This window comes from Podarcis vaucheri (genome assembly GCF_965113315.1).
Source record: "Podarcis vaucheri genome assembly, chromosome: 8".
Classification (NCBI taxonomy): Eukaryota; Metazoa; Chordata; class Lepidosauria; order Squamata; family Lacertidae; genus Podarcis; species Podarcis vaucheri.
The window spans coordinates 32,891,842-32,919,692 of record NC_138766.1 but is presented as its reverse complement, the minus strand read 5'-3'; the positions used below and the strand labels follow the sequence as shown (position 1 = coordinate 32,919,692).

At 45.5% G+C, this 27,851-nt stretch overlaps 1 protein-coding gene across 5 annotated transcripts; it reads left to right on the top strand.

The window, feature by feature from the left end:
• The first annotated feature begins 53 nt into the window (after nucleotides 1–53).
• GMPR (guanosine monophosphate reductase) lies at nucleotides 54–27,131 on the top strand. 5 transcript variants are annotated; one of them, XM_082234615.1, is made up of 9 exons: nucleotides 54–73; nucleotides 6,704–6,823; nucleotides 7,280–7,363; nucleotides 9,357–9,530; nucleotides 10,524–10,605; nucleotides 18,349–18,455; nucleotides 23,447–23,489; nucleotides 25,034–25,193; nucleotides 26,346–27,131. In XM_082234615.1, the coding sequence occupies exons 2-9, from the start codon at nucleotides 6,713–6,715 to the stop codon at nucleotides 26,521–26,523; spliced, it is 939 nt and encodes a 312-aa protein (XP_082090741.1). In that variant the 5' UTR covers nucleotides 54–73; nucleotides 6,704–6,712; the 3' UTR covers nucleotides 26,524–27,131. The 5 variants fall into 5 exon arrangements, with proteins under 5 accessions (XP_082090741.1, XP_082090738.1, XP_082090739.1 ...); XM_082234612.1 differs by lacking the exon at nucleotides 54–73 and adding an exon at nucleotides 589–714; XM_082234613.1 differs by lacking the exon at nucleotides 54–73 and adding an exon at nucleotides 809–1,790.
• The last annotated feature ends 720 nt before the right edge of the window (nucleotides 27,132–27,851 follow it).

Genomic DNA, 27,851 nt, shown 5'->3' with positions numbered 1-27,851 from the left:
CAAAAAAGAGACACTTGACAGCTATGGCCAGATAATTTCTTGGGGCCCAAGTTGCTGGAACTCTTAGCTTTAGGTAAGCCACGCTTTTCAGTGACATGAACCTTGGTATGTAATTAATATGGCAAAATGTTATTAATCATATTCCACATACTACAGAAGTAGGTGTGAGCTCCCAAATGTGCAAAATAACCAGGGAAAATAATCTGTGTTTCTGCATTCTTGTCAGGGCGATGGTAGTGACTAGAACTCAGGTTCCCATTCACACCATACAGTTAAAGCACTATGATATCATTTTGATCAGTCATAAGAGCTGTTTGTTAAGGCTGCTGGGAGTTGGAAGGAGGTCCCTATTCCCCTCACAGAATGTCAATTCTGAGTGGTTTTTCTGGGGGGTACACATACCCCTAAACATTTTGTGAATCTAAGTTTGGCCTCATTGAGGGGCAGCATTTAAATATGAGCAGGAAAATGAGAGTACCCCTAAACATTTATTTATTTTTTTTATAAAAATGGGTTTAACAATCAATCCCTCTTTACAGCAACTCAAGAGTTGCAGCTCTGTTAAGTGCAACAGGGGCCTCCTGACAACGCTCAGCATCTATAATGAACTACAGCTCCCAGAATTCCTTGGGGGAAGCCATGAGTGCTAAAAGTGCTATCATAGTGTTTCTAAGTGAATGTGGCCTCAATAACCCTCACAGCCCACGAAGCTTGGTGAGTGGTGACAGAGTCAGTGTCTTAAGTCAGTGTAACGTTCCTCACGTGCTCAATTGATAATACTGGGGTGGGGGAAACTAGTGTGCCTGTGGTTTTGCCTGCAACTGTGGTCTATTTCTTTAATGAATGAGAGAGAGAGAGAGAGAGAGAGAGAGAGAGGGACGCTGTTTCATAACTGACTGGCAGAGCAGCAAATGAAGAAAGCTGGAATTAGGGTGAGGGATCCCCCCAAGGAGCTAACACACAAGAAACTGGAGCAGGCTGAGGGTGGGGAAAAGAGAAAGGGAGGACGAAGCACAAGTGCATAAACGCAGAAGATTTGGGGAGGGTCACATGGCCGCGCGCTGTTTCCTCTGCCCTTGGGTTGCCCTTAATTCTCCTCCTCCTCCAATTTGGAGCTGCGTTCGCCCACGCCGCTTCTGCCCCGGTGCCTGATTCCCTCGCCTGAAAGGTCCCTTCTCCCCCGGCCCCGGCCTTATCGATCACGTTAATGGTGCTGCTGCTGCTGCAAGCTGCAGCTGCCGGCGCCTGGAAGTGCTGTAGCGTCTCCGACTCGCCTCCCCTGGAGCTGCATTGCTGTAGCAGCGCGCAGGCCCCCGCAGAGTCACGGAGCAGCCGGCGAGCCGAGGGGGGAAAGGAGCCGGGCGGCGAGGCCACCTGACCTGCCCCGCGCCGCCTGTGCACATTCCAAAAGCAGCCCGTTCCTAATAAAGAAGCGATGGGGATCCGGCACCGTCTCGCGCGCCTTCGGCTCTCCCTATAAATACTCGCCCTGCAAAGAAAACAAGCTTCGGTTGCTTCTGTCCTGCCCGCCCCAGACTCGGGCTGACCGGCAAAAAACCCAAAGCAAACCTAACCAAAGCAAAACAAACAAAGAGAGAGAGAGAGAGAGCCGCCGCCGCGGGAGGAAAGAGAAGCCGAAGCAACTGCAGCCCGAGAGCCTGAGGCGAGGAGCGCCCCTCCTGCACCCGAGCTGAACCGGCGAGATGCCCCGAGTAGATGCCGATCTCAAACTGGACTTTAAAGATGTCTTGGTTAGACCTAAGCGAAGCAGCCTCAAAAGCAGAGCAGAGGTGGGGGCCTTTCCAAACGAGCATGCTTTTTTCCCCTTAATACTTCGCATCTAACTCCGGTAGATAACCTCTTTTTCTCTTGGTTTTTGCATTTCCCAAGTTAACGGGTTAATGAGCTCTGTCTGTCTGCTTCTCTCCCGCCTCTTGTCTTTCCCGCTGCGGCCCCGAATAAAGCAATCCAGACACCCCCCCCTTAATTTGTTACCTCACGGGTGAGGTTAGGTGGACTCTCGCGTACTAAGATAAAATCACACGGCAGGCAGCACCCCCCCCTTCTCCTTTGCAGGAGCTTTTGCCTCCTTGCAAGGAAAGAGCCCTTGCAAACGTGAAACGTGAGCTCCTCGCTTCCCTCTAAGAACTGCTTGTGCTGTCCTGATCTGCCTAAAACGTTTTTAATTATTGTTGTTGTTGTCCCTGCTGCTGCTGTTACTTTGCAAGAAAATACAGTGGATGGAAGAAGGTGACCTAGAGTTGGGTAGAACTGTGCTCGGAATTGTTTTGCAGAGAGGCGCGGAGAAACTGCCGGCGTGACACATCATTTGCTGGCTAATGGGCGAGCGGGAGGGGGGCCCCCGGTGACTCAAATTACAAGCCATGCATCGCAAGCCTGCAGTTTCCAGGGAAAGTAATATCAGGGAGAAGCTGTTTTGTGAGGACAAGGCAGGTCAGGACACACATACACAACGGAGGGGAAGGCAAATACTTTTCTGTTTTTGTAAATTGACAGCCAAATTAAAAAAGCTTCCATTTTTATTTTTTGAAACTAGCTTGAACTTTTAGCTGTAGCTGTGTGTGTATGTGGTTGCAAAGCATCAGTTTATGGGATGTTTAACATCTAAAGCAGATTTAATTAACTTTTAAATATAAATTGACATTTAAGATCCCATATTAAATAAGACTTTGAAAAGGGTGTGGGTGGGTGGAGGGAGGGGAAGAATAGCTACATCCATGAGGAATAGGTCTGCAACATAGATCTTGCCATGGTGGCTAAATGGAACTTCCATGCTCACAGAAGGAGTGTGGCACTGAATGCCAGTTCCTGGGGGGCAACAGCTAGAGAAGGCTGTTGTGCGCCTGCCTTGTTTAGTTGCCCAGTTTGGGTAGCAGGATGCTAGGCTTTGATGATGTGCATTTGGTCTGATCCAACAGGTTTCTTAATACACATGCATACAGTGGTACCTTGGGTTACATACGCTTCAGGTTACATACACTTCAGGTTACAGACTCCGCTAACCCAAAAATAGTACCTCGGGTTAAGAACTTTGCTTCAGGACGAGAACAAAAATTGTGCTCCGGCGGCGTGGAGGCAGCAGGAGGCCCCATTACCTAAAGTGGTTCTTCAGGTTAAGAACAGACCTCCGGAACGAATTAAGTACTTAACCCAAGGTACCACTGTACTCAGGTTTTCTTCTGGGGGTGGGTGGGAATAGCTTGGTCAGCTGTCAATAAAAGCAGCAATCTTCTTCTTCCTTGTGTTATTAAAATCCCTGAAATCTAGTTTGTGGTTGGATAATTCACACCATCATATTGGAACGAATGCTTTGTGACTGCAGGCTGTGTAGAGACATCTGTTCTCTGACCAGCAACCATTGCTACTGGTAAAGGCATTTTCAAAAAAATACTGCAGGCATTATATCTCTGTAACCAGAATAGTGTTGTAGGAAATCCCTCTGGAATGTGGAGTTGCATATCTGTTGACCCAATAGGCTTACCATGACCTACATGGTTTGATCTACCTATTAACTTGGAACAACATTCCAAAGATAAGTGGCACTTTTGTATTGCCTATTCTATGGGGTACTGTAAGGACTAAATAAAAGTACCCAGTTGTTTTTTAAATGAGAAAAATAGCTTTAATTTAAAACCAACTTTTTGTAGCTATCATTAACATAGATTTCAATGGAAGAAAGTTTAGGCTGCTTTAAGATATACATGCCATCAGGTGTTTTGCATCTACACCCAAAGTGTTATATGTAATGTTTCCAGCTGCGTATATCATACAAGTAAACGAGCCAACAGCATTTTCCTGCAAAATAAGGCCACGTGCTTGTTTATTTTGGTGTAATGGGTAGAGCGGTTATTGCATCCAAGTAAGAATTCAGTCTGTACGTATTTACTTTAGAATAAGGCTTTAATCCAACCCCTATTTAGGCCCTATTTCATTTAGGATTTTCTTCAGAGTAAACATGGTTAGGATTGTGCTGACTTACTTAGAGCAGATTCTCTGAAATAATTGGTGTAGGTTAGTCATGACTTACAAGTCCATTGATTTTAATGGGTCTACTCAGTATGACTTAGTTGGCTACCAATCTATGGGTTGTAATTGTGTATAGAATTGGGTAGCATGTTTGTTTAGGATTGACTTCTGTTTTGCTTGCCACATTCCGTTCTGAAACAAAGGAGAATATTCTAAATTAAGGGATATTTGGCTGCCTAGTTTGACCCTACTGCTTATGGTAACATGCAAGTTGCTTTCTTAAACAATTTCTCAATGGTAGAAGGTAGAGAAAATGTGGGAATTTAGCCACAGAAATTATGGGTAATTAGAGTAACTCTGAATATGCTACAGATAGGTAGCCGTGTTGGTCTGCCATAGTCAAAATAAAAAAATTCCTTCCAGTAGCACCTTAAAGACCAACTAAGTTAGTTCTTGGTATGAGCTTTCGTGTGCATGCACACTTCTTCAGATACACATTTTTATTTTTATTTTATTCTGAATATGCTGCTTTTCTCTCAGGAAAATGAACACTAGCTATTTGTACAATTCATAGGAGATTCTTCAGGGTCCACAAGCTAGCTCTCAGATGTATGGGATAAGAGTGGGGAAGGCAGGTGTGATCCTGCTCTTAGATCAGGCATCCCCAAACTCGGCCCTCCAGATGTTTTGGGACTACAATTCCCAGCATCCCTGATGACTGGTCCTGTTAGCTAGCGATGATGGGAGTTGTAGTCTTAGTTGTTGAGTTGAGGATATTAAAAGGGGATAATGCTACAAAGCAGTGACCAAAGAACTTGTATATATATGTGCGTAACAAATATTTTAAACCTTTTCAACTCTTCCATTTATATTTGGTTGGCTATTGGATTAATTCTAGGTATCGCTTTACTCATGAGTTAAGAGGGAGGCAGACATTATGTCCCCCTCTGTGACTTCTGTTTTCTTTTAATTCCTGACTTGTAAGGATGAGTCTAGGTTGCTGCCAACAAAAAATCAGGGAGGTTGGGGAGACATTGGATACAGGTCCTGCTTGTAATGAATGAGGTCCAGCATTATACAATTACCTATTAATTATTTATTTGGGAGATGCGTAGTCTGCTTATCAATACACTGCTTTTCAAGGTAGAGAACAGCAGTTAACAGAAAATATAATAGTGTTTTCACATCATCTTGGCTAATAGGCCGAGAAGCGATAACAATAAAACCACCCCAGAACTGTGGCAGAGAAACAAAACCATTAGGCATATTAAACAGCAAAAGCCCATTTAAAAAGACAAACCTATAAAGTTTGTTTAAAAGAGGCAATGTCTTGTATGGAACAGGCAGCTGATTCTATAATCTGTGGATCACCAGGCTAACTGATGATTAAATTGAGCTGGATTTTACTAAGTACATATGGAAAAGATGCTCTCTCAAGTTACCTGGTGGGTGGAGTATAAAGTGGGATAAAAGTAAAAATTGAATTTATCCTGATAGTAAACTGGCAACCAGTGTAGCTAACATAAAATTAGTATTGCTTCCTGCATCTAACCCCTGTAATCGAACGTGGCTGTTGTATTGTGAGTTTGAAAGCACGTCAAAGTGCAAGTAGATAAATAGGTACCACTCTGGCGGGAAGGTAAACAGCGTTTCCGTGCACTGTTCTGGTTCGCCAGAAGCGGCTTAGTCATGCTGGCCACATGACCCGGAAGCTGTACGCCGGCTCCCTTGGCCAGATGAGCGCCGCAACCCCAGAGTCGGTCACGACTGGTCCTAATGGTCAGGGGTCCCTTTACCTTTACCACAGCTTGTGAACAGGCTTGAAGTGCGGCTCTCTGTATTGCAGTTTGGATGGAAGGTTATTAGGACATGCAGTATGAGGGTCAAACCATTCTCTTTCATGAATAAGGGTAAGCTATTGAAAAGGCCAAGGCTGATAAAATGCATTCCTGGCCAGTTTAAGCATCCAGAAGGAGACCTTGATCCCAAAGCACTCCCATACAGCAAACAGTCCTAACTGGGGAATGCGAACCCTTTGGTAGCATTTGCTAAGACCCGTTGGTGTCTGTGTGTTGATGGTAGAGCTATGCATTAAAGGCCTTCGTTCAGCCCATTTGTGGGCAGGGAAATTGGGGAGCCGTTTCACCAAATTTCTATAGAGTGAAAAGAAATATTGCAACAATTATTGGGGATGGAGCTTACCATTAGTGGTGGTAGTAGCAAAGCTTTTTTCTTTTTTTCCTAAAGGTTTGTTGTTGTTGCTACTTTTCGTGCTCCGTAATGACATTGGGCTGGTGATTCCAGCACATTGTGTGTTGGAGTGCCAAGTCTCATTTTTTAAAAAAATGGTGAAGAATATTTGGCGAAAACTCTCCAAAGTGGGCATTTCCAACTCAGCTCTAAGTGACTTAGAATTTCAGCTCCTTAACTTACTTTAGACCAGCCAACAGCTTAAATGGGATGTAGTAGAAAACTAGAAAAAAGGGAAATTATTTGAACACCTTGAGGACATGTTCCTTATTGGATAAGCATTAAATCTGGGATTGGCTTACTTAGAAATACAATTTTGCATTTCCTTCCTTTTATGTTTACAATCTTAGGCCTCAATTCTACATTTAGTGAATGCCGCCCCCGCCCCCCACTGAATAGCATATAAAAGCTGTATTTCTTTGCTGGTACAAAAGACTGATTAAAATATGCATTTATTTTTTTACAGGTGGATCTTATGCGTACTTTCACATTCCGTAATTCTAAGCAAACCTATACTGGGATCCCCATTATAGTAGCAAATATGGACACCGTAGGCACTTTTGAAATGGCACAGGTTATGACAAAAGTAAGTGCTTTTTAATTCTCCTGTAAAACGGAAAGAAAAATAAAACCCTGAAGTGTGTTACCTGAGCTGGTCCATTGTTTCCAAAACATACAAAAAACACATTTGAAGCAAAATAATTTTAGATTCCAGTTTTCTTTTGACTTGCCTGTGTTGCAAAAAGGGAAAGTAGGAGCAAAGTCAAGTACTTCTAAATACCTGTTAAATCATGGATATGACAACAGTGTCTCATACTGAATGTAAACAAATTGTGAAAAAGACTACAAATTGAAAGTGGAGGCACTATATGTACTTTTCTTTATTTCCTTGTTTTGTTACACAAGAAAATCTTTAGTAAAAACTAATTTAAATTAAAAAAAATAAGATCCCATAACATATTCTTGCTTTGTAGCCATGTAGTCTTTTTGTGCGCGTTGCTGCCTGAGATTGTAGGGTAATGCCTGGTTTCTTTTTTTCTAGTATGCAATGTTCACTGCAATTCACAAGCATTACTCTCTGGAACAGTGGGAGCTGTTTGCAAGCAATCACCCAGAATGCCTAGAGGTATATTTTCACACTATTAATTATTAAGTGCATTTACTGCTTTCTAAACTTGGGAGTTTGGGGGAAAACTGCACACATACAAAATGGAAAAAGAAGAAAACAACATGTATTGGTTGCAAGAAATGGTTTTGTAAGGGGAGCAACGTCGTTCTTTAAATAATTGTGCTAAGTGGTTTATTCAGCATTCCTATGGGGAATATAATATATATAATAGAACCATTCGAAAGAAAGCTTAGCTGCAGCAAATGTTCATAGAAGTTAGGGGGAAAGTGTGTTAACAAAACTTTCTCCAGTAAACTAAGAATGAATGCATGGGCGTAGCCAGGATTTGTGTTGAGGAGGGGGCAGGACTTTTGTTAGGGGGGCAGGACCAACATGCTTGGTCAGTTAGTTAAGTATTTATATTGTTTTACTTGATGGGGGGACAACTGCCCCCATGCCCCCCTTGCCTACGCCCATGAATGAGCATCTTTCTTTGAATAACATTACAGCAAGGGGGAACAGTTAGGAAATTTTTAATAGAATGTTGGCAGTGAAATTGAAATGGATGAAATAGGTATGGTTGCATTTCAACAAAATTAGACTGGAGCCAAGGAACATAATTCTGTAAATTCAAACCAAGACTGGCAAACATATATTCGATGCAGCAATTTTAATCAGCCCAAATGTCATTATGATAGATTATGAAATTCTTTCTGAAACAGCATGCACTTTGAGAATTAGGGCCCAGGCAATAAGATAGAAAACAGATAACAGTGAGAAAGAAAGATCCCCTGAAAACTTTGGTAATACTTGTGATAAAATACTGGGGTGGTGGGTGGGGAGAATGGGATGTTCTGGGACATTTTTTTCAAAGCAGGAGTGAAGATACCATTTGCCAGGGCACCAGCATCACTGAAGTGAATGAGGTGATAATGAAGTTTTCAAGTTTGTGTCAGATTAGCATAGAGTAAGTTAGAGAGTGGGGAAAATAATCCAAGCAGAAATACAAGATATGTATTTCATTTTATTTGATGGCACTAGCCTAGTGAAGCTGCCTTATACTGAGACAGGCTGTTGTTCTATCTAGCTCAGTATTGTCTACCGTGAATGGTTCCACTCTTGTTTTACTTCAAGTTGTTTTTTCCAGTGAGTAGGAAATTCAATTCCAAGTTCAGTTTTGTGTGATGGTGTGTTGAGGAAATAAGAGGACTTAGATCCTGTTGATCCATAGCTTCACCATCATATCCCATCACACCCTTGAAATGCCCAGTTTCCCCCAGTGCTGACAAATGAATATTTGTGGCAGGACTCCTTCTGAAGTCTTCTGCTAGGGAGACCTCCAGTGGTACAAATGCCATCCTACTGGTGGCCTCCCTCTGTCGTGGCAGAGCACCTGCTACCAGTGGCTCCATAGCTAGCCTTTGGCTGCCGTTTGGGTTGCTATGAGACCCATCTTTAAACTGTGGCTTAATATCCTGGCTTCTTGGTATGCCGTTAACTGTAGTTCGCACATAATGTGAAGCTATGGCTAACTTATGAGCCCAATCCTGGCTTGTTTTGGAATGACAGAAGTGGCTAGAAAATATGCTTGTTTGCTGCAGAGGGAATATTAAAAACAGCTTGAAAAGAAAACTAAAACAAAACAGTGTACAGTATTCAAGACAATGTTGTAAAGGACCAGGGGAGTGGGAGATGAACTAAGAAAGAGTTTGGATATGGGACAGAAGCTCCAGAGGAATTAATATCATGCATAGGTTAGCAGACTGCATAACTAGGAATGGAAGATTTTGATTAATTCTCAGACCACAGTTCCAAGCCCCAGACACAAATTCCAACTTCTCTTTCACTGCACTCGATCTTCAGATTTGGCCAAATCTCTTCCCCCAGCCTGGAGGTATACGCTAATATTTTATGGTCCCTGTTGGCTTCCTCTCAAATAGATGCACAGAAAATGCTCTTGGCCTCGTTTCAATAAAAGCGGCTGATGATCCCTCCCTCCCTCTCTTTCCAGCATGTAGCTGTGAGCTCAGGCAGTGGCATGTCCGACTTTGAGAAGATGACCAGAATCATAGAGGCCATTCCCCTTATCAAGTACATTTGCCTGGATGTGGCCAATGGTTATTCAGAATACTTTGTGGAGTTTGTGAAAGCCGTCCGCATCAGATTCCCCAAGCACACAATCATGGTAGGTATGATGAGGAAAGTGGAGAGATGGATGGGTTTAATTCGGTGAGATGTTTTGTTGATTCAAATAAGCGTGTTTCATGGAGGATGGCCTGGTGAAGAAGAGGACAGGGTACCTGCATCTGTAATAGTTGTATAGAAGAAGGAATTTCAGCAGGTGTGGCTTGTCACCTGGCCACTCCAGTTTCAGGCCATGCAACTACTGCAGTCCCACTATTTCCACAGAATTGAATTCTTTATGCATCCTTCTATTAAATATCACTATTGCTGTCATTCCCATGCCCAGATGGGTTCCCAAGATTAGAGCGCAGTAGCTATGATCCAGCAATGTGACTTGGAGAAAAGGGGCTGTAGCTGGAGTGTTAGAGCAGATGATCTGCATGAGGAAGCTCCCAGGTTCAATATCCAGTACAGACAGTACTAGGCTTGATGGACCAAGGATCTGGCTTCCTAGGCTGTTCAGCCGTGTTCCTTTTCAGCCCACGCCCCCTGTTCAACTGCAGAGCATTGTTAAACTCAAGGGATTTTTGAAAGCTGCTTCTTGGCAAGAGGATTTGGCGATGGGGGAGTGCTACGTCAAACTACAAAGTTTATGCATAGTTATGGATGATGGGTTGAAGGTTGCCTAGAGTGGAATTGCAGCATAGTGCTAAGGTATTTCTGCTTGTGAAATGGAACATTCTCCCTTTCCCTTCTCCCCATGTGCCTCCTAAAACTGTTATAAGTGTCCCCCTCCCCCATTGTCCTCAAGGAGCAAAATGTCTTTGGTTGATCCAGGGCATAAGTTGGCACAAATATCCTATTATAGTAATCACCCCCCCACACACACTTTAAATTAGTATAGTTGTTTGAGAAATAAACTCAATTTCTTCATATAAACAAAACTGTATATGGAATTATTGAATAACAACACTAATAACAATAATCCCGTTAACCCAAGCATTTGTTCAGTGTTTCTTTCAGCTTTGGATTGATGTTCTTGCCTGTGTTTCAGGCAGGTAATGTGGTGACTGGAGAGATGGTGGAAGAACTTATTCTATCCGGAGCAGACATTATCAAAGTTGGAATTGGACCAGGTAAGCTGATTGGCAGTGCACAGTGAGAGAGCAGTTTTATATTTATGTGCCTGGGACACTTGTTTCTGCATTCATGTTGGGTATTGTCAAGGGAATTGGGGTTGCTTGTGTGTAAACCTCCAGCTGTTCCAAACTGCTTAGGGGTGGTTGTGTCTTTCCCTGACTGAGCAGCCCTTGGCGCTGCTGCTCAGTCGCTAGCGGAATCCGTGAGTGGGCGTCTCCTAAATTTCCTCCAGCATAAGAATTCCTTAACGGACAACCTTCGCCTCGCCTCTCTGCGCGGAAGCCTTCTGAAGCGCAGAGTGGGCGTGCCGAGTGGTGGTCCTCCACCCTCCTCACTGACTTCACTAGAAGAGTCTCAGAGCCTCACCTGTGAGATGCTCTCTGCCTCTCCCTTCTTCCTGGTGTCACCTGGACTTCCTTCCCCAGATGACGTTCTCTCTCTTCCCTTACTCATTCCCTCTCCTGCAGAATCTGGGAGCCTCGCCTCTCCCCTCTGCTCTGAAGTCAGTTCCCTGACATCCACCTCCCTCCCAGGGCCCTCCACCCCCCCCCCGTCCTTTTCTCTGACGGTGATGCAGGAAACCCCCGGAAGGAACTCTCCCCTCCATCTGATGATTCAAACACCCCTCTCCATTTGCTGCTGTCTCTTCTCTCTCCCCAATCTCCCCAGTCGGATTCTTCTTCGGACAAATCCCCTTCCTCCTCTTCGGAGGCGGGAAAACCCGCAAACTCTTCCTCTTCATCGGTGGTGCCAAATTGCTCCCCCCAGAACCTCTCTGGTGGTTTGGGCTTTCTCGGATACCTGCTATGAAACTCCTCCTGCAGATACTCATCCCTAATCTCTTCTGCTGGGACCCATGCGTTTTCCTCTTCTGGCTCCCCCTCCCACGCCACCAAATATTCCACTCGCCCCCCTTTCCACCTGGAATCGAGAATTTCAGCTGCATGGCCACTGAGTTCCCTTTCCTCCATCTGTGGATGCAAGGGTGTTTCGCTTTGCTGACCCAGAAATTCCCTCCCTTCCCTGAACGGTGAGAGTAAGGACCTGTGGAACACGGGGTGCAGTTTCATGTGAGATGGCAGTTTGAGCCTAAAGGCCACCGGATTAACTTGCTGGGTTACTTCGAACGGTCCCAGTCTCTTTGGCCGTAGCTTCTTGCACCCTCCTTTGAACGGTAACCCTTTGGTCGACAACCACACCTGGTCCCCCACTCTTATGGTTTCTCCCTCTCTGCGGTGCTTGTCTGCCTGCCTCTTGTACTCTTCCTTGGCCCTTTCCAGGTTTAACTTAAGCTGTTGGTGTAAAGCCTCCATCTCTTCCACAAATTTTTCAGCTGTGGGAACACTCCAACTTCCCTCCCCTTCCCCTGGGAAAGCCCTGGGGTGACACCCGTAATTCGCCATAAACGGACTCATCCCTGTGGACACATGTTCTGCATTATTGTATGCAAACTCAGCCAGCGCTAATTTGTCCACCCAATCATTCTCCCTCTCGTTGACGTAGCAGCGTAGATATTGTTGAAGTATGCTGTTAGCTCTCTCTGATTGTCCGTTGGTTTCTGGATGTCTGGCCGTTGAGAAACTAACCTCGACGTCCAGCAGACTCATAAGCTTCCTCCAGAATCTGGACGTGAATTGCTGGCCTCTGTCGGATAAAATCCTCAAGGGGGCGCCATGCAACCTGAAAACATGCTCTACAAACAGCTTTGCTGTTTCTTCCGCAGTCACCGCATGCGAGCACGCAATAAAATGGCACATTTTGGTCATCAAGTCAACTACCACCATTACTGCCGTTTTCCCCCTGGCTTTGGGTAAATCCGTCATAAAATCAATTGATACCACCTCCCATGGCCTCTCTGGTGTCGGTAAGGGCTCCAGTAACTCCGCAGGTGCTGTCCTCTCCCCCTTCGCTCTCTGGCAGCACTGGCACCCGCGTACATACTCCTTCACATCTTCCCTCACCCGTGGCCACCAAAACTGCCTGGTGACCAGTAGCATTGTCTTATGTTGGCCAAAATGTCCTGCCGTGGGGTTGTCATGCAGTTGTTTGAGTATTCTGCTCCTCAAATCCCCCTCAGGTATGTACAATGCACCCTTATAGTACAATGCCCCGTCCTTTACTTCAAACCCCCCCCCTGAGTTTCCCCAGTAATACCAATTTCCCTGATCTTGGTTTGTGCATACTGATCATCCCTCGTCAAACCGGCCAGCTCTTGCCTCCCTATGAACACTCCCCCACACACCCATTTGTCCTTGGGTATGACATAACGCGCTTCTGGCCCTCCCTCCCCTTCCTTGTATTCGGGCATGCGGGAGAGGGCGTCTGCTCTGACATTTTCCTTCCCAGGCACGTACCTAATCTCAAAATTAAACTTGGAAAACTCCTGAGCCCACCGCACCTGTCGTTGGTTCAGCACTCTCGCCGTTCTCCAATATTCCAGGTTCTTGTGGTCAGTACACACCTGGACTTTGTGCTGTGCGCCTATGAGAAAATGTCTCCATCGTCGAAAGGCCTCGTGAATTGCCAGCAGTTCCCGATCGTACACTGTATAGTTTTGCTCTGACTTGTTCAGCTTCCTGGAAAAGAAGGCACACGGCTTCCACTCCCCATTTCCCTGCTGGAGCAATATGCCTCCTACAGCTCTGTCTGACGCGTCCGTCTCTAGCCTCATCGGCTTCCGCAGATCCACATGTAGGAGCTGCTCTTCCGACGCGAAAGCCCTCTTAAGCTTTTCAAAGTAACGCTGGGCCTCTTCCGTCCATTCGAACTTCTTCTTGCTGCTGAGACAATCCGTTATGGGTGCCGTTAGATGGGCGAAGTTCTTGATGAACTTCCTGTAGAAATTTGCAAACCCCAAGAACCTCTGCACGTCCTTCCTGTTCTTGGGAGGCTTCCATTCTAGCACGGCCTGCACCTTGCCTGGGTCCATTGCCAGACCTTTGTCTGACAACCTGTAGCCCAGGAACTCCAACTCTCGGGCATGGAATTGGCATTTCTCCAGTTTGACCCACAGCTGATTCTCCTGCAGCCTTTTCAGCACTTCCCTGACATCTTTCACATGCTGCTCCTCGTTCTCTGAGTAGATAAGCACGTCGTCCAGGAAGGCCACACAATTGTTGTACAGCAGGGACCCCAGCACGTGGTGCATGAATGCTTGAAATGTGCTGGATCCCGATTGTAATCTGAAGGGCATAACGAGATACTCAAAGGCCCCCAGAGGGGTGAACATCGTGGTTTTCCATTCATCCCCCTCCCTCATCCTTATCAAATTGTACGCCCCTCGAAGGTCCAACTTGGTAAAAGCCTTCCCTTTCCTTACCCTGGCCAAAATGTCATCAATCCTGGGCATTGGGAAGGTCACCGGTTCCGACACCCGGTTGACGGACCTGTAATCTACGACTAAGCGGGGTTCTTTGGAGTCTCTTTTGTCCACAAAGAACACTGGACTGCCCCCCACCGCCCTTGATTCACGTATAAAGCCCCTCTTCAGATCCTTGTCAATGAACTTCCGCAATTCCTGCATCTCCCTGTCTGACATGGCGTACAGCTTACCCACTGGTAACTGAGCCCCTGGGAGTAGGTTGATCTGACAGTCAAAGGGCCAGTGAGGGGGTAGTCTATCCGCCTCTCTCTCGCTGAAGACTTCTTCCAGGTCTGCATACTGAGGTGGTACTCTCCCCTTTTCTCCCACCGCCATCCCTGCCACCCTGGCTACTGCCATCCTCGGGGTTTCCCCTCCGTGGCAATGCTCTACGCAGTGAGCTGACCCAAAGGTGACTGTCCTCTGGTGCCACCCTACTACTGGGTCGTGCAGTGCCAGCCAACTCATTCCCAGTATGATAGGTGGTCCTGCTAAGGTGGCTACGTGAAAGGCAATCGTCTCAGTGTGTCTGGAAACTGTCATTTTCATGGGCGGGGTCTGGTGGGTCACTTCCCCTCCCAAAAGTTCTCTCCCATCAATAGTGGTTACTTGCAGGGGATGTTCTAGTGGCACCACCTGTAGCTGGTGTTCTAGCGCAAAATCCTTGCTAAAGAAGTTGCAAGAGCTGCCTGAATCCAGCAGCGCCTTCACTTTGATGGGGTGACCGTTTGGGAGTTCTAGCACCACCTCTATGGCGATGGCTGCTCGGGGAGGGTCTGGTTTGGGCACTTCTACTGGTTGCTCGCCTGGCTGCTGTGCCTGCCTTCCTGCAGCCAAGCACGGCCGTTTCCCGGCGCCTCTTTCTTTTCCTCCTCACTCCCCACTGCCCCCACCATTCCTTGCCACACCTTCTTCTGAGGGCATGCTCTGTCAAAATGTCCCGGCTGCTGGCATAGGAAACACCTCTTACTGGTTTTCCCCTCCTTCTTACGCACCTCGCTGGAGTTTGAAAACCCGCGCTCGCTCGCTCCTCCAATCTCCATTGGCTCCTCGGGTGGCACAGTAGACGCTGGCATGTCTGGAATGTGGTTGTCATGCCAACGCTCTGCTCTCCCTTCCCGCCTTTCCAGAGCGCGCGTCTCTTGTCAGACTCCTACAGCGAGCGCCAACTTGGTCAGCTGGTCCATCGATTCCGGGTGGGGTGAGCGGGAAAGTTCGTCTCTCACCCAAGAGGATAAGCCCTCCTCAAATAACATTTGTACTGGTTCCGAACTCAGATCCCAACCAAGTTTATGGATCAGCATAGCAAATCTCGACCAGTACTCTCTCACTGACTGGTTTCCTTGTTTGCACCCCATCCATTCTTTGCGAGTCACACTCTGTTCAACATCACTCGAGAACATGTGATCCATCGCGCTAAAAAACTTTCTCAGGTCCTTCAAAGCCGCGTTCTCCGCCGCCATTAAGGGTCAAACCCAATCTCTGGCCCGCCCCTCCAGGTGCCCCACCACGAAAGCGACTCTTCCCCCATCGTCGGCAAAGTCATCGTACTGCAGATCCAGCGCATACTGCACTTCTGTCTTAAAAGCGTTATAATCTCTGGGGTTGCCCCCAAACTTCTGCACAAGTCCCGGTACCTTTCTTGCGATGGGGGTAATCTTCCCCTGGGCATCATGTGTCCTCCTTTCATCCAGCCACGCCGCTAATAGAGCCAGTTGCTGCTCCAAGTCTCGGTTTCTCTCCTCCAGACTCTGTCCGCCTTTGGCCCCTTCTCCTGCGCCGGCTCCTCCGGTTTGACTCATGACTGTACCCCGGTCCTCTTGCACACAAGCAACGTAAAGGACTCACGGATTGCTGTCAAGGGAATTGGGGTTGCTTGTGTGTAAACCTCCAGCTGTTCCAAACTGCTTAGGGGTGGTTGTGTCTTTCCCTGACTGAGCAGCCCTTGGCGCTGCTGCTCAGTCGCTAGCAGAATCCGTGAGTGGGCGTCTCCTAAATTTCCTCCAGCATAAGAATTCCTTAACGGACAACCTTCGCCTCGCCTCTCTGCGCGGAAGCCTTCTGCGCAGAGTGGGCGTGCCGAGTGGTGGTCCCCCACCCTCCTCACTGACTTCACTGGAAGAGTCTCGGAGCCTCAACTCCGAGATGCTCTCTCCCTCTCCCTTCTTCCTGGTGTCACCTGGACTTCCTTCCCCAGATGACGTTCTCTCTCTTCCCTTACTCGTTCCCTCTCCTGCAGAATCTGGGAGCCTCGCCTCTCCCCTCTGCTCTGATGTCAGTTCCGTGACAGGTATATTTATTCTCTGAGGATTTATTTATTTCCTATAATAATCCTGTGGACCTGGGTAGCCATGACTCACCATGATGCTGGTATAGTCTAATCTTACATTCCATAACCGAGTGCTCCTTTTTCCATTCGGATATGGGGTTCAGAGCAAAAATGATGATGCTACAGAGAGTTTGGGTTGAGGAGATTGTGTTCCCCCTGCTAAGTTGCCTTGATTGTCTCCTGCCAGAAGTCAGTGATTTGCTGAATAGTGCTTGGCAGATTGCATCTTCTGAGCCTTAGATCTCCATATGTGAAATGGGACCAGTAGTATCCTGTTTTGCTGGGTCACTATAGGATGAATAAAACAAGGATTGCCATGTACTTTAAGCACTAAAACTGCTATAGGAATGAATGAATGAGAATAAATAAATCACCACCAGTGATTTATTTATTCTCATGTGCCCAGTGATCAAGCTTTGCTATAGTGTTTCAATGCCATGAAATAAATTGCCCATCTTTCAAAATTAAAAACACCTTCAATCAGAGGTTTTCAACCTTTTTGATTCCACGCCTCCCTTGGCCAACTACATTCTGGGCTCAGGAGCCCAGTTATGTCACCCCTTGCATAAAGAGCTGGCAGCCTCTCACCCTTTTTCAAACACCCTCCTTTGTGGAGTGTTCTCTCAGCCTCCTCTTTCCTTGGGAGTCCTCCGGACAGTTGCTGCTGCTGCCCCTGGTCTTTGAGCTGCCCCCGCCCCAAAGAGAGGTGCCTCCTCACACTGCCTCACAGGGGCCTAGGACTTGTCTGACCATTCCCAACAGCAAGGTCTGGTGGACTGGCTGGCTTGGCTCCCTCGCATGCTTGCTTGCAAGCTCTGAGGGTTGCTCCAGCTCCTGGTAACCACAACTCCTGGCCAGCCCCGGAGGCACCATTCAGCTGCTGCAACAAAGAGCCCTGCAAGCCTTTGGGAGGCAGAGACATGAGAGGGCATCAGAGGAGGCAGGGAAGGAAAGAGGAACACAGGCCAGTGTTGCCTGTGGCACCCCTGACCATCCTTCAAGGCACACCAGGGTGCCATGGCACACTGGTTGAAAACCACTGGCTTAAGCTGTACAAGTGAGCCATTTTATGGAAATGGTAGCTCATCTACCCAGACCTCTTCATCCACGTAACTTGGAGGGGAAGCCTCTTTCCTGCTGTCCTGTCATTTTTAGGCAGAAATCAGTAGGCTCATCTTACTGTTTCACTTTAGGTTGAAAGCCTGTGGTGAGCTAGAGTGACCCCAGTGCCCGTTTTCCTGCCTGAAAGTCTTTAGAAACCTTACTTCCTGACATCAATGTAAGCCAAGCATAGTTTGAGCTGATGTAGGCGTAATGCTTCCAATTTATTAACCATACATCAGGAGGAGGCTGCATCTTGGCCTGCTCTCCCCCCCCCCCCCCGCATATCAATTTCCCCACCCTTCCATTGCCAGCTTTTACAAAAATCATGCGTTCTAATGGCACTTGCAGGATTAGCTATCACTGGTTTCAGATGCTGATTAAGAGGGAACTCTGGTTAGCGTTAACCACCGGTATTGCTGATGCAATGCTTAACTGTAGTAAAAGCTTGCAGAGGAAGGGCAGAGGGATTTTGTACAGAAGAGGGAAGGGGATGTGCAACATTGTGACCTCCTGTTCATTTCTTAAACATGGCTGAGACGTTGGGGGGGGGGAGGGAATGCAAAGCATTTGGCAGGGTTCCCCGTTATATTTGGATTAGTAACCTGTTTAAGTGTAGGCTAGATGATGCCACGGTCAGGTGGATTAGCAGCTGGTTGGCAAACTGTACATAAAGAGTGGTAATCGGTGGTTCCTCATAAAACCGGAGGAAGGTTTCAAGGGCCTTTTGAATTCTATTGGGCACCTTCTGTGGAGTCAGGTGCTTCTCCTGCAAGTAAAAATTTGGTGTGCCAGTTGAAAAGGAAAGAACCTTGCAGCTGTGTGGGCTGTCATTACGGCAGAGCTGCTCCCACAGGGTGCTCCCAAACAGGTGTTTTCACCTGCCCTAATCTACAAGATGCCATAGCTTTGGTTTCATCTTTCCATCTGTTTGTTTTCAATGTCTAGGATCTGTGTGCACCACTCGGATAAAAACTGGTGTGGGTTATCCACAGCTGAGCGCAGTGATTGAATGTGCAGATTCTGCTCATGGACTGAAGGGGCATATAATATCCGTAAGTATGAACTGCAGGAAATGCCATAAATAAGGCAGGGTTATAGAATGAAATCCCAACAAGAAGATGTTAAGGAAACCCTTTCCGCAGTCATCTCTGACCTCTTGAGACCTCTTGAGCTCAGGGGTTTCAAAGGCATGAATTAGAAGCTCTGGCTCCTAACTTCCAACTGCTCAGAAGTAATAATAATAATAATAATTTTTTATTTATACCCCGCCCTCCCCAGCCAAGGCCGGGCTCAGAGCAGCTTACAAGCAATAATAAAAACAAGATGAGTGATTACAACTTAAAAACAAAAATAAAATACAACATTAAAATAATGGAACATTAAAATATTAAAATGAAGCCTCATTGCAGGAGAAGGAAAAGAAAAAAAGGGGGGGGGGAGGGAATCAAATTGGCTCCAATCCAAAGGCCAGGCGGAACAACTCTGTCTTACAGGCCCTGCGGAAAGAAATCAGATCCTGCAGGGCCCTGGTCTCATGAGACAGAGCGTTCCACCAAGTTGGGGCCAGTGCTGAAAAGGCCCTGGCTCTAGTTGAAGCCAGTCTAACTTCCTTAGGGCCTGGGACCACTAGGGTGTTGTTATTTATGGAGCTTTGAGTCATGGCTTTGTGTGCAGTAGTTCACCCCCGTTTTGTGAACTGACTCCTTAGGTAGCAAAATACTCTGTGAAAGTGCATATCTAATTTATACTTCCCAAGAGGGATGTGTAGCAGCTTGGTAAGGAAAAAGAGCCTTAGTCAAAAAATAGTGATATGAGGTTGAGGTGCATGAAGTTGACGTTCAAGGTTTTGATGAGTTCCAGTTTCACATGGAAGTGAAACATCTTTATTTTCTAAGGAGCACCCATGTTCTAAGTTGGCAAGCCACCCACAGAAGCAGCGCATCCAGTTTTGCCACTGGAGGTGAAATGGGATGTGCCCTCCCATTCCGCCCTGCCTCTGCCTCTGTATCACCTGCCTCTGCCAGCACCACTGCTGCACCACCCGCTCTGCTGCTGTGCCACCCAGCCGGTGAAGTTATATTGGCTCTGATTCCCTCTGAGATCTCATGAGATTTGGGCGAGATCTCACCGAAAATGGCACCAATGCTGGCGCTGCTTCTCCAGCAGAGCAGGTGAGACACCTGCAGAAGCTCTGCCTTCTGTCACCTGAGGTGGCTGCTTCATTCCACGTCATGGCTGGCCCTGGCCACTCACAATTTGAATTTCATATGGAAAGAATGCTGTTTAACAAACACAGCACATTACACATTTTAAATAAGTTTTTCAGCCTTCTGTGAGATGTCTTTAGGAAGAACACCAATTTATACCTAGGTCTCCCAAAGGCCTTTTCCCCTCGGTTATCTGGTGTTTGCACTAGATGAAGCTCTGGTGGTGTTTGGTTTCTTCCTGAAGTTATTTGTGCCTGTTAATGTGTGTGTGATTGAAATAAGACTAAACAACAACTGTCTCCTCTTAATTTTCTGCCCCTTTGAAGCAGACACAACTGAATCTCCTATTTCATAAACCCTGCTGGTTTTTAGGACACTATTTGCTTGACAACAAAAAATATTATTTTTAACAAGTTCCTCTTTCCTTACCTGAGCTAGTTTTCCATGTCAGTTCATATCTTTGCAGATAAATAATATAAGGGACTTCATACCCTTTTAAAATGCCAGATGAGGAGCCAAATCTTTTACGTATCTCTCAGAACTGTAATGATTGTCTCAAAAGAAGAATTGTTAACTCTATAGTTGCTTTTGTTGTAAGTGGTTGGACTCTGATGACTGCTTGGGGCATTCAGATCCCCTAACAGCCCACTGGTAGAATGCATGATCAATCCCTGGCATTTCTAGTTAAAAGAATCAGGTTGGAGATCATGGGAAACTAAGAGACCAGTCAGCTTTGGCTAGTCAACAGTTGAGAATGCTAAGCTAGTCAGGCAGATAATCTGGCCTAGTATAAGGCAGCTTCTTGACGTATGAGAGATATTTTCTTCTGTTACTGACTGTAATTTTTGCATCTCGTTGCTATTCAACTCCCACTTCATATTTTCTGTGTGTGCATGTGTGTCTGTATGCATTGTTACAAAAATCATGTTCCACCTCCACTCTCTGCAAGATTCCCAAGGGTTCCAGGCACTCACCCAGGGTCTGTGTTGTTTTGGAGAATAGAGACATGACGGAGACTGTTATAGCTTTAAGAAATATGATTTATTCACTTAGTTACACCTTTGGCGTGCGTGGAGGGAGTCCAGTTCTTACAGCATGGTCATTTCAAGAGGGTCTTGTCCCCTCAGTGGTGCAGCCCTGGAGTCCAAGGCATCTCTCCCAGCCAGCCTTTGCAAGATAGATCCCAGTCTTTCTTTTCCCTCTCTTCTTCCCAGCACACCATGCTCAAAACTCTCCTGTCGCTTCGAACCCGCACCCCACCACTGTGGCAAGTTGGCAACCTCTCTTCCCAGGCCCAGGCTCTCAGATGGGCTATCAACTCATTTCGTCATGTTAATGCCTCTATCTCAGGTGAGGCCCTGGCTTGGGAAGGAATCTTAGCCTGTACTTTTCCACTGACCTCCAATCTTCCCCTCAATACAGATAATCAAAATTCTACCATTTATTAATTTCTAGCATTTAGGAGGATCCCCTAAATCTATAACAGTATATATTTCTAAATGAAGTAGGCTTTAGTTCTTGAAATATTTCACATGCCATAGGGCTCTTTGTGCCGCAGCAGACTAAGCCAGTTACCCTCTGAAAATGTTCTTCTGTGATGATCTGTTATTTGGTCCAAACCTGTAGCAAAAAGCCAGAGTGATGATGGAAAAGCTACCCGGTTAGTTCTTACTTGGTTTCCTCCTATGGCAGCTCAGCAAAGAACCAAGCAGTCAGCCGTCATACTTTGTAGTGAGCCCCAGCTACTTAGGCTGAAAGGACAAATTGCTGGAGACGCGTGACCTGCTGTGGAAAAGAGGCAACCTCAGGGTCCCTGCATCTTCTAGTAATGTGTCTTAGAGCAAAATATGTTCATGTTACTGTACTCTAGTATTCACCATCTCTGCTCCACTTTCAGTGTTCGAAACTCCCATTGTTCTAGGCGCATTTTGTGACAGGGAATTTCATGAGGGCGAGCATTTTCTGAGCTCTGGGCACAGTACTGAGCCTAAGATTTCAGATTAAAACTGCAGAGTGGAAGGAAAGGAGGAGCTTTTTCTGCCTCCCCCACTTCCAGCTACTCTCTGAAGACTGGAGAAGAGACCCTCTTAAGAATATTAGCGGGGTGGGCAGGGGAAGGACTAGACCATGTGAAAAATGAACATAGTATTTTGCTGCAAGTTCATTCATTTTCATCTTTGTATTCTTGTTATAAAAAATCGCGCCTAGACATTCCATTGTTGCGCCCATAATCTAAGTTTAAGGTGCCACTTAGCTCCTAGCTTTCATATCTGTTTCTTAAAGACCAACTAAGTTAGTTCTTGGTATGAGCTTTCGTGTGCATGCACACTTCTTTAGATACACAGTGTATCTGAAGAAGTGTGCATGCACACGAAAGCTCATACCAAGAACTAACTTAGTTGGTCTTTAAGGTGCTACTGGAAGGAATTTTTTTATTTTGACTATGGCAGACCGACACGGCTACCTATCTATATCTGTTTCTGACACTGTCCACCTTACAAGGAAAAGGAAACCTGAGGTGTAATGGTGTCGTATTACACGTTTTGCTTTACTATATATTATTAGGGAGTGAGGAACTGCTGCAAGGATGTTGGAGTAATGGCTAGGCTGGCTTTAGTTTAGAAAATGTGAGAGCCAATTCCTACATGTCTTTGAGGCCTACTAAAATCAACATGAGGCGACTGTGTCAGTTTGGGAGACTGAATATATTTTGAAGTGCCCTCCTGTGGCAAGAGCCAGTATTTATCATGCCAGACGGGAGTCCCAGCCAGGGCATTGCTTTGGAATAGGGTACATTCAAACAACCTGCCCTTCCAGCTGAAATCAATTTGATAACCATTTTGTGGAGGTTCCACAGTAACCAAAAGTAGCAAAGCCGGCTTCAGGGCTGGGGAATATTATAGAACCAAGAGATCCAAAGAGTTTAACTTCTGGCTCAGAAGTTGGAATTGACTCTGCATTCTGTTGATGGGTCACATTTAGTGGTCTAGTTTGGTCACCACATTTTAAAGGATAGAAAAAAAATGAGTATTTAGAGGATTTGGTAGAATGCTTATCTGCTTCTTGTATGTCTCTGCATTAGTATTCAGATCACTGTCAGATATTGGTTAGATGATAGACTACGTTAAGAGCAGTGTCCCCTGCCATCACATCTCCGGACTGAGTATATATTCCTGCATTTTTCCTCCCTACAGTTGAAGAAATGAGAATTTCATGAAGGCTTTAGTTCTATGAATGTTGAATAAACTGAATAAAATCAACCTGCAATGGGACAGTAAAATTGTGCCTCCTCCCTCCCATGTAGTTTCTTTAACAAATATGCAACTACCTATGAGGAGGCAAATTAACCCGTGTCTGAAAAGCAAAGTATTCCATCCCTCCCTATTTGAGGGTTAAGTATCACATATTATGCATGTAGCAGCCTATGGATGGATGGATTAGCAAAGCCTGGGATGCCATGTCTGAATCTGGAATTGTGGTATCCATCCCCAAAGAAACATTGATCCTAAAGTCAAAATCTGTTCTTTGCTTTCTGATCATACTTAATTCAGGAGAAACAAACCATCGTCCTTCTAATATGGCTTGTTACTCCCACTTGTGGCACAAAACCCTGCTCATTCATGGTGAGCCACAACAGGAGTGGGAGACCTTTTTGGCCTGGGTGGGCCAAATCTTTATCTCCCTGTTCCCATGGGCCAGCTTAGACAGGTGCGGGGTCATTTCATTCCAAACAGTTATCTATTGATATTGAACCGTTTGGGGTATCGTTGGATACAACTATTGGGCCTACAACAAATGCAAACTTCGACACTGACTTCTCTCCCTCTTTTATGTAGGATGGAGGATGCAGCTGTCCAGGAGATGTTGCCAAAGCTTTTGGTGAGTATTGTTTGCTGCTTGAGAAATGTGAAGAGCATTAGGACCTACTGTCTTTCTGATTAAATATCTCATCTCCCATTTATCTTCCACATAAATCAGAGGAAGCAGATTGCAAACTACTTCACAGACGGAAACTGGCCTAGTTCACACATACTAATCTAAACCATGGCTTAGCTCAGAAGTGGGAAACTGCATCTGGCTAGTGAGCTGGGTCTAGAACTGCCCCCACCCTTGTAGGCTAGAGCTGCCCACCTGTCAATCATCCGGCTTCATGTGACACCAGGTGATCACACTTCAAAGGAAAAATCAGGAGTGCATTCAGAAGTGTGCAGTCATGAGTGTGCTCTTCTATTCTAATTAAAGCTGGGACTGCAAGTTCTTCCTTTGCAGCCACAAGCCACAGCTGCAAAAAAGGAATATTGCTTTCCTGGCCAAAAATGGGGAAGGTGGCAGATTAGCTTTGCTGGTTTGGTTAAAATCCACCCATACCAGAATAATTCAATTTGGTGCTTCCCCCATGTTGACACCACCCATTTCCTGAAAGCTATAGCTAAGGCTATTCCAACTTCTCACTACATTTTAAGCAGGCAGGGGCAACACCTTGCCACTAGAAAAAATGGCTTTATTTCAGTAGGAACCTTTCCTGGAATTGGGCAAGCAAGAAACTACTTCAAGCGGTTCCACTGTTTTACTTTCTTAAGCTTTTTTTTCCCGAAACGTAATCTGATTTCATCTAAATGCAATGAAAATTGTGCCACCTCCCAAAATGTATGGAAATACAGATATTAGATCTTGGCATTTGGCTACAGTAATAATAATAATAATAACCATCATCATCCAATAACAGAGTTTGCCCTTGAAGAGGTCTAGCTGCAGAAAGTGGGGAGAAATGCTAGAGGTTGGGATGACAGCTGTCTTTCATTGGCAGAAGGATTCTAGTTGAACACGAACCTTTATGCCTTTATGATGGTGGCATGGAAGTTATTTCCAAATGGTGAGGCAACCACATTTAGCTGCTGAGGTGGGAAGTTTTACTAGACCCTTATTTGGGCCAAGGAACACAGGATTCTCGTTTCTTCTGATCACGTTCTTATGTACATGCAGATACATGCCAGCAACATTTCATTAGTCTGGATAGCTCAGTTGTTGGAATGCTGCTGATAATGCCAAGACTGCAGGTTCAATCCCCATATGGGACAGCTGCATATTCTTGCATTGCAGGGGTTGGACTAGATGATCGTCAGGGTCCCTTCCAACTCTCCAATTCTGTGATTCTCTGCTCCTGGTTCTCAAAGTGTGAAGAAGGCCTTCCTTAGGAAGCAGTTGGGTAGAAAGCATATATGAGCATTACTGAACCAATTTCCATATGCCCTCCCATGTGTAATCCAAGTCCTACTTTTTTTAAAAGATAAAATTCCCATGGATGACTAGGTTTCTCTTATTGATACATCCTGGCCAGATAGGAATCGCATTTCAGCCATGCTCTCTTTTGGCTTTCTTTGCTGCACACTCAACTCTTAATACCCTCTTTCTTTCTATCACAGGAGCTGGTGCTGATTTTGTGATGCTCGGGGGCATGTTTGCAGGACATGACCAATGTGCTGGAGAGATTATTGAAAAAAATGGCAAGAAGGTGAAGCTCTTCTATGGAATGAGCTCTGACACAGCCATGAAGAAGCATGTGGGAGGTGTTGCAGAATACAGGTACCAGCTGCACTCAGAATTTTGGCACAGAATTAAGTTCCACTCTTCCGGCTCCCTCATTTTTGGATGTTGTCCCTGGCAGCAAATAGCGGAGATCTAAGTGCAACCTGTTATTACCAGCAGGCGCCATGGCTGTATCCCTAACTCTGTAGTACAAGGGCAATGAATCCTGGCTGAGCAATCAGTCTGGAATTCAGACCAGTGTCTTGTAAATTGAGGCAGCCTGATTATATGGAATGGCCAATCCAATGCAAGAGAAATGAATGCTTAAGCCTAATGGGTTTAGTTGTGCCTTTGTGTGGTATTGTGGCATCTGGCTTCTAGTTTATTACAGAATGGATTTATTCTTTTTTCTAGCAACACACACCACACCCTGTGCAAAGCACAACTGTCGGACAAGAACCATACACTCAGTTCTGTTTACTAAATGGCAATAATTTAAATCAGTATTCAGGAGATAGCATCCCCTGGTTTCTTTTGGATGCAATAGGGATCTCAGGGTGCAATAACATGTTTGGGCCATCAGTAAGCTGTGTATTTCCTTTCAAAGCTTGTCTTTCAAACAAGTGAAGGAGCCCTTGTCAGATAGTCCAGACTGCCCTAGAAATTCAGACTATATAATTTTGCCTCTGTTTCAGATTAGTGTTTCATATTAACTATACTGAAGATGCATAATCTTTTCCCCCACCTGACTGGAAGAAAGTACCTCAAGAGAGGCCATGATATGCTCCAGTAAATGTGATTTTCTCATCCTGGAGCTGTCAATGAGATTGGATCAGCTAATAAGCATGTTATGAAGGTTTTCATTAGCATAAAAAACTCTGTACAGACTTAAAATTACTTTTTGACAGCATTTTTAGAAAATTGCATTGTCAGTTTTAATTTTGTCTCCTCTCCCCACCCCTTTACACAACAACCACCAGCACAACACACTGCTAGGGTTGCCTTACCAATCTAATCTTATTTGGGCGGTGGGTCTTGTACAAGCAAAAATAACTGTTATGTGTTTGGAGGCGGCTTGTGCTGTTGAAAGGCCCACATCCAGTGCATGTCAAGGACAGCACTTTTTAAAAAATTGCTAGAGAAATTTGATTTTTGTTCATTGAAAAGAATGCCTCCTACTAGTGCAAATCAACCTGCTTTTACCTTCAGAGCGTCCGAGGGCAAAACGGTGGAGGTGCCTTACAGAGGGGACGTGGAGGATACCATTCGTGACATCCTGGGCGGCCTACGGTCTACCTGCACCTACGTGGGAGCTGCCAAACTCAAAGAGCTTAGTCGAAGGACAACTTTCATTCGGGTAACTCAGCAGCACAGCACAGCTTACTAGCCAAAGAGGAAAAAGCTGTGGGGCTGTAAAACGTGCTGTCTGTTCTCCCCCTCTTCCATTTTTGGGGGGGCAAGATGGCTTCTTGCTGGCATACTTCAAGCTAGAGGAGGAAGAAGGTTGATTGCCCCCCGCCCCCCAAAAAAGTTTGTTGTAGTGGTGGGGTTAAGCCTAAGGAGGTCAAGCCATACACTTCAGCTATGTCCATGATGATTTATTCTTTGTTCAAAATACAGTAGCACTCTATTTTATAGCCTTGTCTATTTAAATGAGAAATCTATAGTTTGATCTAGTCAGATCTTCATTCTGTTGGAACAGTTGTTACCAATATGAGCAAACCCACCCAAGCTTTATACAGTCAACTGACCAGTTTCTCCTGCTCCTTTAACATGGTGCAGAAGTCAGAAAAGCCAGGAGAGTAACTGTGAAAACTAGAAGGTCTCATTGCCGGAGTGCGGCCCCAGCATGCCAACCTTCGGCCAACACCTCTAGAACTAAAAATAAATAAAATAAAATGCTGCTTTATTTTCTCTGTGACATTAAGTACTTGATTTTTAATGCGTGCTGATATATTCATGTTCTTAAAATTGTTGATTAAATAGTTATATTAATTTTATTGCAATGCTTTGCTGGCAGAGACATTCAAACAAAGGAAATGGACATGTCTTTTATATTCATGTAGGATATTTCCAAGATAATGGTGGTTGCTATATTTCTCAAGATTCCTTTGGCTAAGGACAGAGGACAAACATCGGCTTCATATATATTTTTTGGTTCCTACTGTTCAGGGCTGATTAAGTCACCTCATTCCATTTATCAAAGATCAAGTGTTTCCAGACACTACAGAATACTTGCAGGGAAGTTGTAAGTGGAGTTCTGTAGTTTTAGGCGCCAGTCAGCTCCACAGCTCCTCATAACCAAGGCCTTTTAGATAAGGGGCAGTGTGGTTATGACCTTCAGTCTGGAACTGCCGGTTCACTGGCTAAGGTTTGTTTGTTTTTTGTCAAGCAGGCCTTCTGCTGCTGTGACTTCCTTTTTCTCCAGTATAAGTGATGGCTGCCTGCCTCTAACATTAAAGTGCTGGACAGTGAAATTACCAAGTCCCAGGGTGCATCTGCTTCACTTTCTTACATGAACGTGAACAATTGCATTCATAGATAGACTGAGGGCAAAACCTGCCTTCCCTCCTGCATTTGACAGGGAGCTCAGAGGTGCTTCCTGCTTCCTTCTCGGAGTTTTTGTAATCCACTCCCTCCCTTGGAGTCATTAGCAGCCTTCCTTTGAAAAGCCAGTTTAAGCTGGGGTGGGTAGAAAGGTAGGAGTATGCCAAT

Bases quoted from the DNA above. Each gene is read 5' to 3' on its own strand.
- GMPR (XM_082234612.1), top strand. From the start codon at position 604: ATGAACTACAGCTCCCAGAATTCCTTGGGGGAAGCCATGAGTGCTAAA. The intron at 10,606-18,348 runs GTAAGCTGATTG...TTCAATGTCTAG, and splicing joins CAAAGTTGGAATTGGACCAG to GATCTGTGTGCACCACTCGG. The intron at 18,456-23,446 runs GTAAGTATGAAC...TCTTTTATGTAG, and splicing joins TGAAGGGGCATATAATATCC to GATGGAGGATGCAGCTGTCC.